Source organism: Equus asinus, chromosome 29, assembly GCF_041296235.1.
Source record: "Equus asinus isolate D_3611 breed Donkey chromosome 29, EquAss-T2T_v2, whole genome shotgun sequence".
Classification (NCBI taxonomy): domain Eukaryota; kingdom Metazoa; phylum Chordata; class Mammalia; order Perissodactyla; family Equidae; genus Equus; species Equus asinus.
Genome location: NC_091818.1, coordinates 25,530,391 through 25,550,536, shown reverse-complemented (window position 1 = coordinate 25,550,536; position 20,146 = coordinate 25,530,391). Strand labels below are relative to the sequence as shown.

Here is a 20,146-nt window from a genome sequence, read left to right as displayed (position 1 = left end):
TTGGCTTGGGTGGGCATGAAGGGACAATAACTCGGCCAGAGTCCATCTCGAGACTCTTGTAGGGATTATTTAGAAAGAGATATTCTCTCTGAGTTTGCTCTCACGTGGAGAGAATCTGCCTGGGAAATAAACCATCAGAGAAGGAGGCAAAGCAGGGAATGGACAGTTTCTTGATAATGTTATTTGAGGACCTAGATCCAACTTTTCCTGAAGTCATTACTATCTAACTTTTCAATTGCATGAGTCAATAAGTTCTCCTTTTAGCTAATCTAGTGTGAGTTAGATTTCTATCACTTATCACTAAAAATATCCTAATATACACTCTGCTGTCTATCTAGAATCTCTTCTATTTCTTGTCCACCATCTGAGTACTTACTTTAAAACTCAGCACAGATATCACCTCTTCCGTGAGGCCTTCCCAAAGTACCCCAGCAGAAATAACTGCTCCCTCTGTGGTGCTCCTATAACTCCTGGTACATACGTTTATCTCTGCACTGTACAAATTATATTGCTAGGATTTGTTTATAATCTCCTTGCCCCGAGTTCATCCCTCCTTCATCTTTGTAATGTCAGCGTCCAGTATATCTTAACGCACAATATTCACTCGACATGTGTTGGTTAAATTGAAGATGAATTTGTTTTACTAAAAGTTATCATAGCCTAATATTTTATGTAGTTTGTCCCTGCCTTTTATTTGTTAAAATAAGTATGTTTATTGGGTGGAGCCATATGAAACTGCTGATATTTGACCCTTTGCGCTCCATAAATGGCAATTTCACATGGTGAAACATAATAAATATTGATAATGATTACAGACATCTTAAGGGCATTTTCTTATGTCTGAAATCTACAGTCAGTGGACAGAAAGCTACAAGCCTAAATACTAACACAGGATAACAAAGGAGCAGAAAAAGACACCAACACCAAGGAGTGCCATGAATATGTAAAGTGCTTATTTATTTAACAAACACTTAGATGGCACTTAGATAACACTATTGTGAGTGCCTCACAAGGGTCAATTCATTTCCTCCTCAGAACAAGTCTGAGAGGTGGGTACTATTGTCATTCTCATTTGACAGGTGAGGAAACTGAGGCAGAGAGGCTCAGTATTTTGCCTCAGGTCACCTAGCAATTAAGTGGCAGAGCCAGGATTTGAACCCAAGTAGTCTGACTCTGGAATCCTAGTTCTAAAACACACCCTATACCAACTCCTAGCCATGATGCTATTCTGTGCTGGCAGAACTACTGGGGAAGTAATCTAGCCAACAAATGTAATTAAGAAATTGCTTATTGATGTGAGTGTAAGGATACTGTTCCAGCTGTGTATTTATTGCTGTATAATACATTTCCCCAAACTTAGTAGCATAAAACAATAACTGTTTATCATGCTCACAAACTCAGTAGGTCAGGGAATTAGGGCAGGCTTAGTGGGACGGCTTGTCTCTGCTCCACAATGCCTGGGGTCTCAGATGAAAGACTAACTGGCTGGGGGCTGGATGACTTCAAAGCTGGGCTCACTTGAGCCTGTGGACCCAGTACCCACATGCAGCTCCTCCAAATGGCTTGAGCTTCTCACAACACGGCAGCTGGATCCAGAGAGGGAGCATCCAGAGAGCAAACATTCCAAGAGTAGAAGGATGAAGTTGCAAGGCTTCTTTGGACCTCGCCTCAGAAGTCCTGTAGCATCACTTCCTCCACATTCTATACATACAAGCAAGGCACTGAGGCCAGCGCAGATTCAGGGAAGGGGACTCAGCTGCGGCTCTTGATGGGGGAGGAGCAAGGTAACATTGCAGAACAGCAGGTGAGTGGGAGATAGTGTTGCCGCCATCTTGGGAAACAGTTTGGCACAGAGTCACCAAGATTGTTGACAGAGCAACCCATCCTGGGATAGTTTCAGCTGCAAGTAAGTGAACAGCTAACTAACAGTAACTTAAACACTCAGGGGGTTATTATCTCATGAAATAAAAGGGCCAGACGCAGGGCGAGTCCAGAGTTACTTCAGTTGCTCAATGAGTCATCAAGGATCCTAGTGCTTTCCATCTTTCCACTCTGCCATCCTTAGCACATCCAAAATGTCTCAGTCCTTGGTTTTAGGTTGGCTGTGGCAATCCCAAGCATCAGAAGGAAACATAACAATGTCAAGCAAAGAAAAAAGAAGGGGATTTCTTCCCATGAGTCTCTCTTAATTAGAAAGAATAACCTCCTCCCCAAACCTCACAGCCAGCTTACCTTCAGGTCCTATTGGTCAGCGACTTGACCTTGCCCACACTTATGCCACAGCTGAAAAGGAAGCTGGGAAAGAAAGATCTAGCATATCGGCTTCTATAGTAAGAAGTGCTTCTGCTAATAAAAAAAGGAAGAGGGAGAAAGACTGTTGAGTTACCAGTATCTGCCACAGGTACAGGCAACCATCCATTCATGTAGCAATTATTAGCTGATTGCTAATGACGTACCAGGCACAGTGCTAACAGGCAGGGCATAGCAGTGAATAAGACAGACAACATCCCTGCCCTCATACGGCTTACAGTCTGGCACAGGACAGAGACACGTAACAAGCAATTACGTAATTAAACACAAATGTGTTCAGTGTTATGAAAAGAAGTATGCAATCACTGCCCAATTCGCTGTAAATAGAAGATATTTCTTTACGGAAGCATACTGAAATGAAAGACAAGATTATAGTTATAAATACTAAAAGAAGCAAGCGCAAGATCTTTACTAAGCCTAAAAAATAATCAAAAACCAAGAATACTCCCATTATTGATGAGAGTGAAGCACCATGTCTGGCAGATAGAAGTGTCGCTGGCCTTAAAAATATTACGCCATCGAGGGTCAGAGATCGCTCAGCAGCATTTACTAGAGACCCAGTGAGCCCTCTCTTGAGACCACTTGAGCTTCTCCTATCCAACTACATGCTCACCAAACAAATTTAGGATTACTTTGTCACTTGCTCAGGTGCTTTAAATCCCAGATTGGAATTTTCCAGTCCCTGGAGAGTCGTAACTGTCACCATAACGTGTTATTTTGGTGAATTTGAAGTGAGTGTGAGCAGTCTTAGGCCTGATCCCTCTTTGGTAACGTGAAAATTTGAGGGAACCGATCTTCAAAGCTAAAAACACAGACGGGGAGCCCCAGGTGAGCCCCATGCTGCGCACTCCCAGGATAGAGAGCCAGCCTTGCCCATGACAGCACTGAAAACTCACCTTGTACATTCCTTTGACGACAGCTATGGCATCAGCCAACTGCTGATTATAGCATTTTCTTATGCTATCCTCATTCTGAAACGAAAAGGAAATGCAATGAGCACCACAATGTACTTCTGAATACAATTCTCACACCTCCCAGGGAGGGACTCAGCATAAAACGATCATCCAAATCATCGCCATCTCTCCGAAACTTCAATTTATAACCATTTCTCCTGCACTACAGCTATTATGACACATTCTGTTTTCACTTATACTTAACCAAAAGCAACAGAGAGCTCATATGTATAAAATAAATCCAGATAATTTGAAGATTTTATTTCATTTTACAAATCAAACTCTTTTTAGTGTCTTCCTCGAATTGCTTTTAAAAGTAGTAAAACCTGTTTGTAATTCACATCCTCCTCTGGTCCTTGTACTTTTTGACATACTCATAAAAAGAAGTCTAGAGCTGCTAAGCCATAAACTAGAATCCTTTTCTGATTAATCAAATCATTTGATCCTATCTGTTTAGGATGACAATGAAGGAGGGTACATTATAAAAATACCCTTGATTCTGATATCAATTCTGATTCCAGCATGGAATGTGAACAACAAATGGGCTTTAGAGTCAGAGAGAATTGGATTTTCATATTGTTGTGCCACTTACTATCTGTCTGACCTTACCAAGCGACTTAACCTTGACAGCTCAGTTTCCTTATCTGTAGATCAGGAATAGCAGGATTTCCATTTTAGGACTGTTGAGGGAGTGAAAGAGGAAATGTATTTAGAAGGCTTAGCATGAAACTTAGAATGGTGTGGTCAACAAGAGATGGGTTTTTTGTTGTATAGCAGAGAAATAACAGGAATGCCTGTTCTTAACGACAGGTAAATATGCTAACCTGATCAAAGATTTTAGGAAATTCCTCAAAGTAGCACTTTCCATGTCTTTAGCTCCTATAGAGCCATTAAAGCACAAATGAGGTCATATAAAATTGTAGTGAGGAACCAGATCTCAAGCATCAAACTTTTTGGCTGGGAATCTAAACTCTGCCCGGTGTTTTTTGTTTTTTGTTTTTTTAGTGAGAACGATTGGCCGTGAGCTAACACCTATTGCCAACCTTCCTCTTTTTGCTTGAGAAAGATTCTCACTGAGCTGACATCTGTGCCAATCTTTCTCCATTTTGTATGTGGGGTGCTGTGATAGTGTGGCTTGATGAGCAGTGTGTAGGTCCGCACTGAGATCTGAATCTGTGGACTCTGGGCTGCCAAAGTGGAGCGTGCAAACTTAACCATTATACCACCAGGCTGGCCCCTAAATGCTGCCAGTTTTTTAACTGGTAACCTTGAGCAAGCTAATGAATCTTTCTGTGCCTCGGTTTCCTCATCTCTAAAAGAGTGATAACAATTTTCCCTACTTCATGAGGTTAATGTGAAGATTAAATGAGTTGGTATTCAGCGTACTTACAGAAGTCCTGAATACACAGTAAAGCTATATCTACTAGCTATTATATGAAACACAACATATGCAAATTAAATTGCTCTCACAAGTTGCTAATTTCACAATTGCGTGCATACACATCTCAGCACAAGATCAATTATACACACAAAAGAAAGGAAATGAGAGAACTTCTACCTGTTGATAATGGCTTTCCATTGCGAGGATCCTGTCATGTAGAACAGTGAAGAGATTGAAAGACTCCTCTTTAAGACGGTCCTCAAATTTCAATTGAACCAATTGTTTGAGGAATCCAAAATCCACCTGAAGAGATTTAGTTTCCTAAAAATGGAAAAACATACTTTATTGTAGCAAGTAAGGGCCCTCTGTATAAAACATCTAGCATCTTGCCTGGTTCTGGGCATATGACCTGGTCAGGGACCTGTCCTGCCTTTTAAGGCTACCTCTCAAGTACTGTGTACATTGGGCAACTCCAGATAATCTGCTAAACTAATATATGCTAATGGAATAAGGGAGAGGAGGACGCTAGCAGTTTCCTCCCACAGGGAAGCGAATACCTGTGCTAACAACCACCCTTTGTTACACCTCAAAAGATACGGTTTTGCAGGAGAAGAAGAAATATTCCTCTACCCTCTAGGTTCTTCTGGCTGGTCGAAACATTAAATTAACATGAGAGAATAACAGGAGGAAATCAAACAAGTTTAATAACACGTATACATGGGAGAAACCCAGGAAAACTGAGTAACTCACCAAAATGGCCAAAGCCACCACCTGAAATATCACTTACAGCTAAAGACGAAGGAGAATGTTGGGGGCGGTGGTTTGGGACTTCAATGGGGAGGAAGGCAATTCACATGGAGATGGAAAAGCAAATGTTTGGTAAACAAATGTTTGCCATGCCTTGCAGAGACAATGGGACATGGGGAGAACATTGATTAAATGGGCCTTGCTAGGTTCCTCCCTGTCCACCACAACTGGATCATATTATATTATAGTTATCTATGGTGATAGCTCCTTCCTGGAACAGACCTTCTATCTTAAATTCTTTTAGGCAGTTAGAGAGGTCAAAGTTTCTTCCTGAGTCTTTTGTTCTTAAAAATAATCAAGCCAGGGGCTGGCCCCGTGGCCGAGTGGTTGAGTTCGCATGCTCTGCTGCAGGCGGCCCAGTGTTTCGTTGGTCCGAATCCTGGGTGCGGACATGGCACTGCTCATCAGACCACGCTGGGGCAGCGTCTCACATGCCACAACTAGAAGGACCCACAACGAAGAATATACAACTATGTACTGGGGGACTTTGGGGAGAAAAAGGAAAAAATAAAATCTTTAAAAAAAAAATAATCAAGCCAAAGGGACACATTTTGGGGTGGGACATTCAGTTCCCCTACAGTTTTCAAGATGTGGATTTCAGATCAGAAAAGATGGTCAAGAATCAACATCTGTTGTGAATCTACTAGCCAAGCACTAAAATACATAACAGCATGTTGACTAAGAACCATTTATGATCATCAGAAACATTGTATTTTTGTCTCCCACCATCCATTTAAAATGTATTCACTAGGTAATCTTGCCCTGCCCTGAATAGAAACTACAGGCAATTCTGTGACTTTTCTGCTCATTCTTGGGGACAGAAAGTCCTACCATCACTCAAAACAGAGCCTCAAAATAGCATTTAGAATATGAGTATATGAGTTAAACACTTCCAACTTCATTCATAGGGGAGACTTCTCCCTGTACTCCAAGCTAAGGGCTGCAGTCGGCAGCTGCCTGTCTTTAAGGAAAAGAGTGTAATTTGCTCTTGAGCTTTCTCCTTCTCTCTCACTTCCTCCCCTACACCCCAGCTGCTGTGTCTCCCCCATTGCCAAGGCACAAGGGATAAAGAGGTATGGCTGTTCTTACCTGGTGGGATGGCTTCACCCTGGTCTGGCAGGGCATGAGAACTAACTCTTCTTCCTTTGGGCACCAACATAGCTTCTCTAGAGATTCCCATTGCTGGAACCCTCTCCCATGGATGCACATTGACCTAAGCAGCTGCTTCTCTGCTCTGGGTAGTCATTGCTACTCCTTCCTCAGTTCCTGTGAATCTAGAGTTCTCTTTCTTCTCCTTGCTAAGGGTCCTCTTTCTTTCCAGATCACTCTACTGGATAGGATCCAGAATGACCCCACATTGGCTCTCTCTTTTTCTCATAGGCCACATATGGTCCATGGGAAAACAATCACATATTCCTCACCCCAAAAACTCTGAAAATGGGGTCTGACCTCAACTTAGCCACTCCATCTTCTTGTCACAGCCATGTTAGCTTCCTTATTGCATGGATCAAGCACCAGTCCCCTGTGTCTTCCAATAGCAAACATATTTCAAGTTCCATATGAGCCTGCCTTACTAGCCTTGAGTTCAGGAAGATTGCTTCTGTTTTCCCTTCCCCCATAAAGAGCACAGCAATAGTGCTTTCTAGAGAAACTACTCTAGCAATTTTTCCTCTATACATCCTGATCACCTTTTTTATTATCTTTGATCTGATTCAAGAGGTTAGAGTCATTGATCAGATGTGCATATTCCCTTTTCAAATTCTGCAAATGGGATCTAACTCACACTCATGCTGGAATTTGATCCCTGGTGTTCTAGCATATTGAGAAGAAGCTCATTTTAGTATCCTGATACTCCGTGGAATGTTTTATTTTGCAGATGAGGCTATCAAGACTTTGAGAGATTAAGTGGCTAGTCTGCTACATTATGTGGCTGGTAAGTGGAAGTGCCCAGATTTGAACAGAGTTATGCCCGACTCATACTCTTTTTTCTTTATATTATATTGTCAACTCATGAAGGGTACTATGTTGGGAAATCATAAAAATATATATTCTAGAGCAAGTGAAGTCTTAAGGAATTCCTTAAATTCCAAGAAGAGGCAGAGACGACTTTGCTTTAGAAGAATCAGCCTTACATGGACTGCTTGCTCTGAAAAATGGAGGCACGGCAACCCTGGTATGATCTAACAAACTCTTACTGGATCACCGACTCCCACAGATACTATAAACTCTAGATAAAATATGGACAAAACACAACAACCTGAAGACTCTGGAGAATTAACAAAAGTAGGAGGATTCTGGAGGGGATTCAAAAGTTGGAAGAAGGAACTAATGCAGAATGAGATTCCTGTTTTAGTCTGGGACAAATGTGTTCAGTGACTTCACAAGGCAGCTAAACCTCAAATAGAAATCAGTGGGCTTTATGGCCTGAATAATGAAAGGACAGAGCAGCCAAAGCTGTTGGACGATGTTTGTGTGAGGGTCCTAGAAAGAAAAGAACCAAAGAGTGGGAGCCTAAAATCTGTATATAAACTGAACAGACTTCTGGCTGATCCCTGAAACACACACACGTGGAGCAGACTGCAAGCAGCCAACTGGAGATAAAAGAACTACACTGAGATTTGGGGTGACAACCAAGAGACACAGTTTTCAGACTGAATCCCAACAAGATTGTCATGTGCTAAAACAAAAACAACAGCAGTCTTCAGGGGAATATATATATATCAGAATCTAGAAGATAGCACTCACAATATCCAGGAGATAATCCAAATTACTGATAGACATAAAAAAAAAATTTCAGAAAAATGTGATTTGGTCTCAAGAAAAAAATGATTGAGACCAATACCACTATTACCCAAAGGTTGGAATTAGCAGGAAAAGATTTTAAAACAACTGTTATAACTATGCATGACGAAGTAAAGAAAAATATGCTTATAATAAATGAACAAAATTGGCAACATCAGCAGTGACAAAAAATTTTCACATATTGAGGTATATGGGGTAGCTATTTTGGTTTGAACCTGATTTGGGCTGAACTAAAGAAGCCTGACTTATGGCCTATCCAACATACAGTGTATGTCTGCTTTAACTATTAAAGTAAAGAGTGCATGTAACACTATCTCAAAGTAAAAGGATGCACTGTTTGAAGATAAGGATGCATACTTCCTTTCCTACTGTGCTAGTATCAGCTCTCCTGAAGACAAGTTTCCTTTCCTGGACAGCAGGGTCGTGTTGACCTGCTAATCTGCAACACAGTATCTCTTTGAAACATTGATGAATATGTCTCCTGGGCATGTTTGATGTATGCTCTCTGTTCTAAAAAGCATAAAACTGTACTGAAAACCACAGTTCTCCAGAATGCTTTCTTCCTTTTTTTGAGGAAGATTAGCCCTGAGCTAACATCCGCTGCCAATCCTCCTCATTTTGCTGAGGAAGACTGGCCCTGAGCTCACATCTGTGCCCATCTTCCTCTACTTTATATGTGGGATGCCTGCCACAGGATGGCTTGACAAGCCACACCTGTGATCCAAACAGGCAAACCACAGGCCACTGAAGCAGAATGAGTGAACTTAACTATTGCACCACCGGGCCGGCCCCTAGAATGCTTTCTTCCTTTGTGGAGACTGCCTTCCTGTATTATAGTCCTCAGCCTGGCTCAGGTAAAATCCACCTTCTCTCTCTTGTCTATAGAATGGTTATTGGTTATTTGCATTGACAGCAGAGAAATAGAAACTATGACAAAGAAAACAAACAAATTCTAGAGTTGAAAAATAAAATATCTGAAATTAAAAATTTGCTGGAAGTGTTTAATAGAAGAATAAAGATGACGGAGGAAAAGAGTATGTGAACTTGAAGACAGATCAATAGCACAAAAAAGGGGAAATCATCTTTTAAATTTTAAAACTTTTAAAAGTGAACAAAGCTCAGGGACTTCTGAATTAATAATCAGAGATCTAACATGAAAGTAATTGGAGTGGCAGAAGGAGAGGACAGAAAGGATGGGGTAGAAAAAAACATTTGAAGATATAATGGCCAAAAATCTCCCCAATTTGGTGAAAGACGTAAAGATTCAAGATGCTGAACAAACCGCAGGCAGGGTAAATACATGTGAACCACACCCAGATTCATAGGCACCAAACTGTTGAAAACGAAAGATAAAAAGAAAATATTAAAAGCAGCCAGAAAAGAAAATAATAACCACATACAGGGGAATAACATTTGAAATGACTGAAGTTTCCTTATCAGAAACTAAGGAAGCCGGAATAACAATTTAAAAGTGAAAAGAAAAAAAACTTGTCAACCCAGAATTCTATATTCAATGTAACCACACTTTATTTTTATTTATTTTTGAGGAAGATGAGCCCTGAGCTAACATCTGCTGCCAATCCTCCTCTTTTTGCTGAGGAAGACTGGCCCTGAGCTAACACCCTTGCCCATCTTCCTCTACTTTATATGTGGGACGCCTACCACAGCATGGCTTGCCAACCGGTGCCATGTCCGCACCTGGGATCCAAACTGGTGAACTCCAGGCCACCGAAGCAGAATGTGCACACTTAACTGCTGCGCCACTGGGCCGGCCCCAGCCACACTTTAAATAAAGAAAATTATGCGCACTCATTGCCCAAATATCTTCAGTATAAGAATTGCTAAAGAAATTTCTTTGGGCTAAAAAGAAATATTACAGCCTGGAAACTTAGATCTTTAGGAAAGAATGAAAAGTATTGGAAATAGTAAATATCCAAGTAAATATAACAGACTAGTTTTTCCTTTTATTAGTTTACGATATATAGGATTGTGTAAAGCAAACATTCTAATTTGCGTTTACAATGGAAGTAGAGGTAATACATATGATACCCAGGCATAAAGCGCAGGGGAGGGTGGTAAATGGACCTGCACGGTTGCAAAGTTAATGCATTTTACGCGAAGTTGTACAGTATTAACGCTAAGTAGGCTATGATCTTTGCTGAAAGAAGGATCAAAGGATCTCTAGGAAGCATGGAAATTAAACTCAAAAATAAGTCCTGAGATATAGGAAGCGACGGTTGGCAAAGAGACCGGTGAATGTGAGCAAATCTAAACAAACACTAACTGGATAAAATAACATGAATAGGTAACTGCAAAAATATTAGGAAAAAAGTACAATTAAAATAATTGGCAGTGATAATGGTAAGACAGAGGGAGTGATTATAGATGACCGTCCTACATTTCTTGTGTTGTTTGACAGAAATTAGAAATTCTGGTTAACTGTAGACACTATAAAATCAGGTATACATGTTCAAATTTGAGGATAACCATTAAACAAAATGAAGATAAAATGATTAACTTAATTACTAGTAGAAGAGAGAATAGGAACTAAAGAAAGTTTACCAATTCAATAGAAAGTAGGGAAGGAGAAAAAAAGAATATAGAGAAAAAAGAAGGTAAGGAAAAACTACAAAATAAGATGGCAGGAAAATAAAAATATACCATTAACCACAATTAGTACTAACAGAATAAATTAGCTATTAAAAGAAAGAGATTACTGGATTGGACTTTTGAAAATCTGCTATACACAGTTTGTAAGAGACATGCCTGAGACACAATGACACAGAAATGAGGTCAGTGTAAGATTGAGAAAGATTTCCCAGGCAAATACTATCCCAAAGAATATTGATATAGCTATATTAGTATTGAATAAAATGAGCAATATGGCAAAAGGATATATATATATAGCTCATACTTATAGCATGTATACACACACTCAACAATGAACAAATACAGGTTATTTTTAATTTCCTATATCCACGGCACAATGACAAAAAGTGACCTCACACAAAGCCGTCATACAAATTGCAACAAACACCAAATAATTTGTCTCACAGAGAATTTTCACTAACAACAAAGCATTGAAGTTAAAGGTCAACAACATAACAATAACTGAAAAGCATGCTTGGAAACCTCACAAACTTCTTATTAAACAATGGGCCAACCAAATAAACAGAAAATTAGAGTATTTAAATATAAATGCTAGTAAAAATGCTACATATCAAAATTTGGGGGATGAAGATAAAGAAGTAACTAGCAAGAAAGATATAGTCTTCAATGCTTATGAAAGAAAGGAAGGAGGCCTCAGAATGAGTGATCTGTGGGCACTGGTAGCTGACAGCCCAACATCCATCACGCTGGTTCTTCCTTACTGAGAGAACCATGACTTGGTGGGGACAGAAATGTGCCACGCTAAGATCCTCAATTCTCCAGAACTTCTTATAGTTAAAGTGGTCATGTGATACAGTTAAGGCCAATGAGAAATAAGCTGGGGTTTTCCATGGAAAGGTTTTGCTTTCCTAATACAGACACCACCACCCCTCTCTACTCCTCCCATATTCTCCCTTCCTCTGTGAAGTGCAGATGGAGGTAGGAAATGGAGCAGCCATCTTGCTACTATGAGGTCAGAAATATGAAAGCAAAAGCCATTCACTAACAGTGGAGATCTGAAAAGGTAAAACGCATCTGGTACATGGATAACTCAGATGACAACTCCCGACCGTCTAACTCGACTTCTTATTTGATTACGATGATATAGTTGCATTTTCTAAACATAGAGCTATATGCCATCTTAACTGATTCCTAGATCCAACTTAAAGAATTAGAAAAAGAAAAACAGGGCAAACCCAAAAATAGTAGAAGAAATTAAATAATCAAGATAAAAAATTAAAGATTATTAATTAAATAATAGATAAATAATAAAGATAATAATAAAATATGAACTAGAAAATAAAGATATGATAGAGAGGATTAATAAATCCAAAAGTTGGATCTCTGAAAAAAGTTGATGAAATAGATAACTGCCAAGATTCATTAAGAAAAAAGAGAGGAGGCATCTAGATAAAATTAAGAATTTAAAAAGAAGTATACCAGATAGAATAAAGATTTAAAAATAAGAGAATAATAACATTATCAATAAGTTAAAGATTCAGCAAAATAAATACTTTTATAGAAAAATGTAACATCAAAACTGACCCAAGGAGATTTAAGAAAACCTAATACACCCATAACAAAACAACAACAGCAATAAAATAAGCACAGACAGTTTTACCTGCAAATTCTAACAGACACTGAAGAATGGATAATTCCAATCTATGTCAACTATTCCACACTTCCTAACTCATTTTATGCAGGTACTATGACCTTGGTACCAACAACAATATAAGGAGAAAAGAAAATTATAGGACAATCTCACTTATGAACAAAGACAGAAATAATCTTTAGTAAAATAATAGCAAACAATGAAGAAATTCAAAAACAACTGTTATGGTCCTGTTGGGTTCATTCCAGGTTTACTATTCAAAAACTGAATTTCACCACATCATCAAATAAAGGAGAAAAACCATCTGACTATCTGATTATCTCCATCGAGCCATGAAAAGCATTCAAATCCAGTCATTTACGATGTTTTTTTAAAAAATCCCTCTCTTAATTAGAAATAGGGGAGATATCCTTAATCTGATTTAAGCATATTGTATCAGAGTTTGGTTCAGCTGTATTAAAAAATCAAGTGACAGAAATCAGTGGTGACAATGACCTAAGATCCTTCTATGTTATTACTCTGCTCAGAGTACTTGCTACTCTTACTACTTCCTCAAAAATCGTGACACAAATGGTGGCATCCATGTTCTAGGCACAGAAGGAAGGAAAGAAAGGAAGGGAAGGAGGGAAGGAAGGAAGGAGAGGAGGAGACGGAAGCAAAGTGGGAGACAGTGCATGTAAGTAGTGTCTTAAGAAAGGTTCCCCCAAAACTGCCACACAACATTGCCATCTAAATTCTACTGACCAGAACTTAGCCATTTGGATACATCTAGTTGCAAAGGAATAAAGTTATAAAACTTTTCTGAAGGCATACAAGAAGACAATAAATTGGCAAATATGGGAGGAAAAGAGACACCTTCAAAGTTAATAGTGGGAGTGCAAATTGGTATAATCTCTATGCAGGGCAATTTGGCAACATCCTTCAAAATGACTAACGCATGCATCCTCTGACTCAGAAATCCCACTTTTAAGAATTTACACCACAGATTTACTGGCATATGAGTACATACAGAATTATTCATCACAGTCAAAGATTTGAAATGACCAAAATGTCCATCAATAGCAGAGGCTTTAAATAAATGATGCCACTTTGTGATATGACGTACTTGTGAAACAGGTGACAAGACTCCATTTGTACCAATATGGGACGATTTCCAAGTTATATTGTTAAGTGAAAAACCAGAAGCAAAGCACACAAAAGTATTTATGGTAATATGCTACCTTATGTGGCACTTTTATTGATTAGGAATTTTAATAACAACCCTTGATATCCAACGTATATGAAATGTTCTGTTTCTTTATGATAAAAAAAGATCCAAAGGAAATGTGGTAGAATGTCAAGATTTAACAAAGCTGTATGGTTGGTAGCACAGTTATTCATTATATTATTCTCTACGTTCTTCTATACACCAAAAATATTTTATAATTTTTCAAAAGTATCATAAATAGAAAATGTTCACAAATGTCAAAGGAATTGTAAAGAAAGTAACAAAACACTTCACTAAACAAGTTAACATATATAGGCATGACATAACTATGACATAAATACAAGGGGTAGTTTATAGCAATAACTTTTAAAAATGCAACTGTCATCCAACTCAATTTGTAAAAGATGCTAATCTTTAAAATTTTAAATGATTTCAATTCTGTCAAGGAAGGAGTCGTAAAGGCAAATAATGTCTAAAATTATCTCAGAAGTCTCAAGATAAATCCAGATTTACCTGTACCAGCTTTTGTGTACAGGAACTCAACTCTTTTAAAGGAAAAATTTCGCTGGAATCCGTTTGAGTAGCATGGTCTGTGCTGAAAAAGCCAACCTTCAAATCATCTGAAATGTTAAGTCTGAAAAAAAAAATGGAGACTAAATGTGCTTTACATAATAGATATTGCCTAAAGTATGCGTCAGTGTGCATATTTTTGTGTAAATCATATTATACTTTCAAGATTCAAAGGGATTGGTGAAGTGATGAAACTTCTGAACTATCTGCTCATGATTTGGGGTTTTCACCAGGACTTTCCTGCGTGATCAGATTTCTTGGACTACGGCACATGGCTGCACTGATAAATCATCTATTTCCATTTTCTGAGATATGATCAATTTACGAGCCTCCTTTTAATATCTTATCTACTATTTTACCTGTGCTACTGCTTGAAGCCATTATAAACTATGCACTAGCAACTGCACAAAATACGTTAAGAGAGTGCTTCTCAAAGTAGGGGCTAAGGACCCCTGGGGTTCCAGAACACTCTTGCAGGAAATCCACAAGGTCAAAATTATTTTCATAATAATATTAAGATTTTATTTGCCTTTGCCACTGTTATTCTCTCACAAGTGTTCAGTGGAGTTTTCTAGAGGCCGCAAGTCATGTGACTGCATGACAGCCTGAAGGCAGAAGCAGACACAGGAGTTCAGCTGACTTCCAGTAAGCCTGGCATTGAAAAGTTCTGCAAAAATGTAAAACAATGACACTAGTCTCACTAAAGTTTTTGTTTTGAAAAATACAGCTTGGTTCTCTTTAAAATATGTTATTTATATTAACACAGAATTGGTTTATCATTATTTTAAATGAATTTCTCCTTCTAAGTTTCTAGCATGGTAACTATGAACAGATAGAATATAAACCAAAGCTCTCTGAGGTGCCCAATAATTTTTTAGACTACAAAGAAGTCCCGAAACCAAACAGTTTGAGAGCTGCTTCTTTAAGATAATACACCACGGTACTGTATTCAATTTTCAAACTCAGTTCATGAAAAAATCTTGGTAGGCCAGGAGCAAGTATTTTTGTAAACTCCTCCTATGGACCCATAACAACAGGCATCGCCAACAGTAATAAGGCGACCAGTTTTCTGGATGCACTCTCTCTGTCGATTTGATCAACCTTACCACAACTATCTGTTTCTGAAATGTCAGCTAAAAAAGAAAACCATGTAAACCCAAGTAGAATTAGCAGACTTCTCAGGTCTGGCTCCAAAGACGGAGCATCTGTGTTTCTACCCTCCCTTGTCTGCTGACCAGCTGGAGCGGATGGGGGCACCCCATGGCAACCCCCACCTCTTTTGACTTGCTGGCAGACCCTAAGCTGTATCTCCCACAGCACTCCAGGGAGGGTGCTCATGTTCCCAATGCCAAGGGCAGCTCTTGTCTGGTCTCAGCTCAACACACTGCGATCCCATCCTTCTGGGCAGATGTCTCACGGGTGGGCGTGGAACCTGGTTCTGGCGAGTGTGGCACAAGGAAAGATCTGTTGGGGGCTTGTGGGAAAGCTTTTTATACTCCTTCACAAGGTCACCAGGGGAGAGGTTTCCTCCGTGACTCTGGACATGGCCACATGTGGAAGTGATGCCAAGTCATCTGGTGATGACAGGAGGGGCCAGTCAGAGGGCAAAGCCAGTACGTAGATGACGAGCTTTTAAAAAGATGGAAATCATTCTGACTCATGACTCTGTTTAGCCATTGACTCCACTAGCTCTGAAACCTGTCCTACCTCTGGTCTTCCTGGAATGTCACAGAATAAATGCACCAACTGGTGAGACTTTCACCAGTCAACCGCAGCTAAAAGCATAGATAGGTGACATTACATAAATTACTTAACCTTTCTGTGCCTTAGTTTCCTCTTATGGAAAATAATAGCGCCTATTTCATAGAGTTATTGTCAGGATTAGTGTGTTAATACTTAGAAGTACTTTGAATGGAGCATGTCACATAGTAAGCCCTTAAGAAACGTTAGCCATTATTGCTGTTGTGGTGGTGGTTGTAACAACCATCACTCCTATGTTTTCAAATATCATAATTTTTTCATATTTGGAAAAAACTATGAAAGCATAGCAATATTCAACTAAGAAAGACTAAATTTAATTTTTAAAAACTTTTTAATACTCCAAATAATGATTTTCAATTCATCCCACTAAATTTTCAACCACCCTTCCACACACTCGTCAATATTATTCTGACGCCAGAGCTTGTCAACAGCATCATCCAGGCGGGGAGGGGGCATTCCTAACGTTCTATATCTCAATTTCGGTGAATGCTTCTGGTGTTTTTCCACAGAAAATTATCTTTTGGATTTGGTCTAACTCACTTTAGGAGCGTACATTTTTTCTTGCTAACACAGTCCTGTGGGGAGAGGCAGCCTCCACATCTTTGAGCATCCGTGCATAGTCTTTCTGGGCATGCTGAGAAGGACAAGCCCTAACCACTCTTTCCGTGGGCCAGTCCTCAGAGTGGTGTCTGCAGCGAGCAACTCTGAAGGATGAGGTAACGTCTTTCTCTTGCCAAGAAGCAGGCTGGCTGCTCCCTACTATGAAAGTGGTGAATGCCCCGAGCTCAGGATCCTCTCCTGTAGGGCAGCTTGCTGTGTGTGCAGCCATCCATGACAGGTCTTTCGTGTCACCCCTGTGGTACTTAGGGGCACGAGGAATCACCAGAAATGAACAGGAAGCTCCGGAGACTGCTTCTGCCATGACGATAGAGTCCTTTGTCTCTGACCCAGGAGTTGTGTCTTCTGCCAACAGCCATGAAACAGTGACGTGCACATTTATTAGCTTGTGAGAAGGGGAAGATCCCAAACACTGCAGTGTCCTTGACCAGGACCTGTCCATAAATCCCCCCGTAAATGCTTGTTGTACTGAATGTCTTTTTTTGTTTTAAGACTTAAGATATAGCAATCAACTGAAACCATCGTCAGTATTTAAGGCTTTGTCTATCTAAAAGCTGTGACCGTTTTTTAAAATCCCTTGTGAAAATCACCACCACATTATAATTGTTTTAAAATTAAGTATGATAATGTATTGCACTATAGAAATGAATGAATCATATGATCAATTATGACAAAAATTTAAAAATACAGGGGCCGGCCCAGTGGTGCAGCCATTAAGTTCCCACGTTCTGCTTCAGTGGCCCGGGGTTCGCCAGTTTGGATCCCGGGTGTGGACCTACGTACTGCTTGGCAAGCCATGCTGTGGCAGGCGTCCCACATATAAAGTAGAGGAAGATAGGCAGGGATGTTAGCTCAGGGCCAGTCTTCCTCAGCAAAAAGAGGAGGATTGGCAGGAGATGTTAGATCAGGGCTAATCTTATTCAAAAAAATTTTTTTTTAAATATACTTTTTAAAGTAGTTTATAACAAATAGGAGAAAACCAATTTTTAAATGGTGATGACATAAAACTTCAGGGAAAATGTTCTTGATACTTTACAAAGATGACAACTATTATTGATGACAAATTGTACATGTGGCAATGTTTTTTCTAGAATATGTGTTTTAAAACTTTTAAAGAAATTCTCTTTTATGATACATTTGGGAATCTTTTAAAACATGAAATAAAAATAATTCATTATACTTCTGAACAAATGTCCCACAAAATATAGATAATAATGGTTTCCTAAAATGGCTGCAAGTTGCCAAACTTGTGTCATTTTAATCTATCATTCCCATTGTCCCTAGAGCTATCTGACCAAAACCCAGGTTGTGTCATTATCCTGATGTAAAGGACATTGATAGCCTTTCCGTGCCCAAGAGAATTAAATTCAATCTTCCTATTCTGACCTCCCAAATATGGGTGCAAAATACTTGTCAGAGCTTCACGCATTTAACAAAGAAAAACTGAGTACCTACTATTAGCCAGGAGCTATCTTTAGCACCAAGGATAACAGCAGTGGACAAGGTAACGTCTTTGTTCTCGTGGAACTTACATTCTAAAGGCAGAGACAACCAGTAAATGAGTAAATAGAAAAAGTGTTATATATTCTGAGGGAACGGTAAGTCTCAGCTCTCATTATGTATAACCCAAGTACCATATTCACCTGTCACACCTCTTCCTGTCAAATGTTCCCAAAATACAGCTGTACACTGGCAGTACCCTCAGCCAAGATACAGTATCCCCAGTGGTCTACCTAGCAAGATCCTATGTAATCACCTTCTTTTCCATCTTCTTTTCCCTTCCATTCCCTTCCCTTCCCAGAGTGGAGGAATCAACATGGTGGTCAATGACATGGGTCAAATCCTCAATGATGGGAAAGGTTGGGAGCTATGCAGAGAAGAAGGCCAACGGTTCCAAAGGCCAAGGATGTAGGGCAATTGGGGGAACAGGAGCAGCACAGAGGCAGCAGGCAGAGGAGACAGCCAGTATGGCTGCGAGATCGGATACATTGAACAAATAAGTGAACGTACTGAAGATGATAGAAATCAAGTTTTTCAGTCCCAGAAAAGATATTACAAACATACAAAAGGAGTAAGTTATGGGGCCGGCCCGGTGGCACAGCAGTTAAGTGTGCAGGTTCCGCTTCGGTGGCCCGGGGTTTGCTGGTTTGGATCCTGGGTGCAGACATGGCACGCCATGCTGTGGTAGGCATCCCACATATAAAGTAGAGGAAGATGGGCATGGATGTTAGCTCAGGGCCAGTCTTCCTCAGCAAAAAGAGGAGGATTGGCAGGAGATGTTAGCTCAGGGCTAATCTTCCTTAAATAAAAAAAAAAAGAAAAAGAAAAGAAAAGGAGTATGTTGAAAGTTCCCTGAGGCAATGAGATGAAATGGGTAGTTTTAGTATGAATGCATGATTTTATAATTATATACATAGATAGTTATAGGTACATATATATGCATATGTATGTGTACATATATCATACATATGTGCATATATTTACATACATTTGTTTCTAATTCTGTCCAATGTGAGAGTCTAGAAGCAATGAGCACAGCAAACTCCCAGATGTTGTTTTTTAAATACCATCCTGCACTAAAAGGAACCAGAGCTCCTTGGAAAATGGCTGATTCCAAAGCTGACACAGCAAAAGTATAAAATGAGCCTGGAACCTATTGTTATGCCAGAAAACAAGGAAATGCAAAAAGAAATGATAGGGACATGTGAAAATGACACAAAAACTAGATTGAAGAGATGCCTGCTGCTGTATCTAAGACAATTTGAGCATCAAAATAAATGATGAAAGTATCTAATAGTTACCTATTGAATAAAATAGGAATCCAGCAGTCCATACTGATAGGCATGAATGAATGACAAATAAATGAACACGAGAAGTTCCAATAAATGTAGAAAAGAATGACGAAAATAGAGAATTGCCATTTGGCAACACCAAGAGGTGACTGATTAAGATGGGAGTAATCAATGATGGTGAAGGCTGGCCAGTGGAAGTTTGATTAGGAAAAGGAAATTTTGTGAAAAAATTAAAAATAGAATTACCATATATCCAGCAATTCCATTTTTGGATATATATCTGAAAGAAATGAAGTCATTATCTCAGAGATACATCTGTACCTCCATCTTCACTGCAGCATTATTCACAATAGCCAAGATATGGAAACAACCTGAGTGTTATCGACAAATGAATGGTAAAGAAAATGTGGTATATACACACAACAGAATATTACTCCATCATACAAAAGTAGGTAATCCTGCCATTTGTGACAACATGGATGGACCTTGAGGATATTAAGCTAAATGAAATGTCAGACAGAGAAAGACAAATACTGTATGATCTCAGTTATATGTGGAATCTAAAAAAGCCAACCTTGTAGAAACAGAGAGTAGATCAGTGGCTGCCGGGGGCTGGAGGGTGGGGAAACTGGGGAGATGTTGGTTAAAGGGTATAGACTTTCAGTTTTAAGTTGCATAAGTTCT

General features: G+C 39.4%; 1 protein-coding gene across 3 annotated transcripts in view; it reads right to left on the bottom strand.

Moving 5' to 3' along the window:
* C29H10orf67 (chromosome 29 C10orf67 homolog) overlaps positions 1 to 20,146 on the bottom strand; it is a 145,845-nt gene that overhangs the window by 114,449 nt on the left and 11,250 nt on the right. For 2 of the 3 annotated variants that reach the window (XM_070500959.1, XM_070500960.1), the window contains exons 2-3: positions 4,822 to 4,965; positions 3,207 to 3,281 (exon numbers count right to left, since the gene is read on the bottom strand). In XM_070500959.1, coding sequence (XP_070357060.1) covers positions 3,207 to 3,281; positions 4,822 to 4,965 — 219 coding nt within the window. Of the gene's footprint in view, positions 1 to 3,206; positions 3,282 to 4,821; positions 4,966 to 14,234; positions 14,356 to 20,146 lie in introns of all 3 variants that reach the window. The other variant, XM_044762301.2, reaches the window with a different exon arrangement.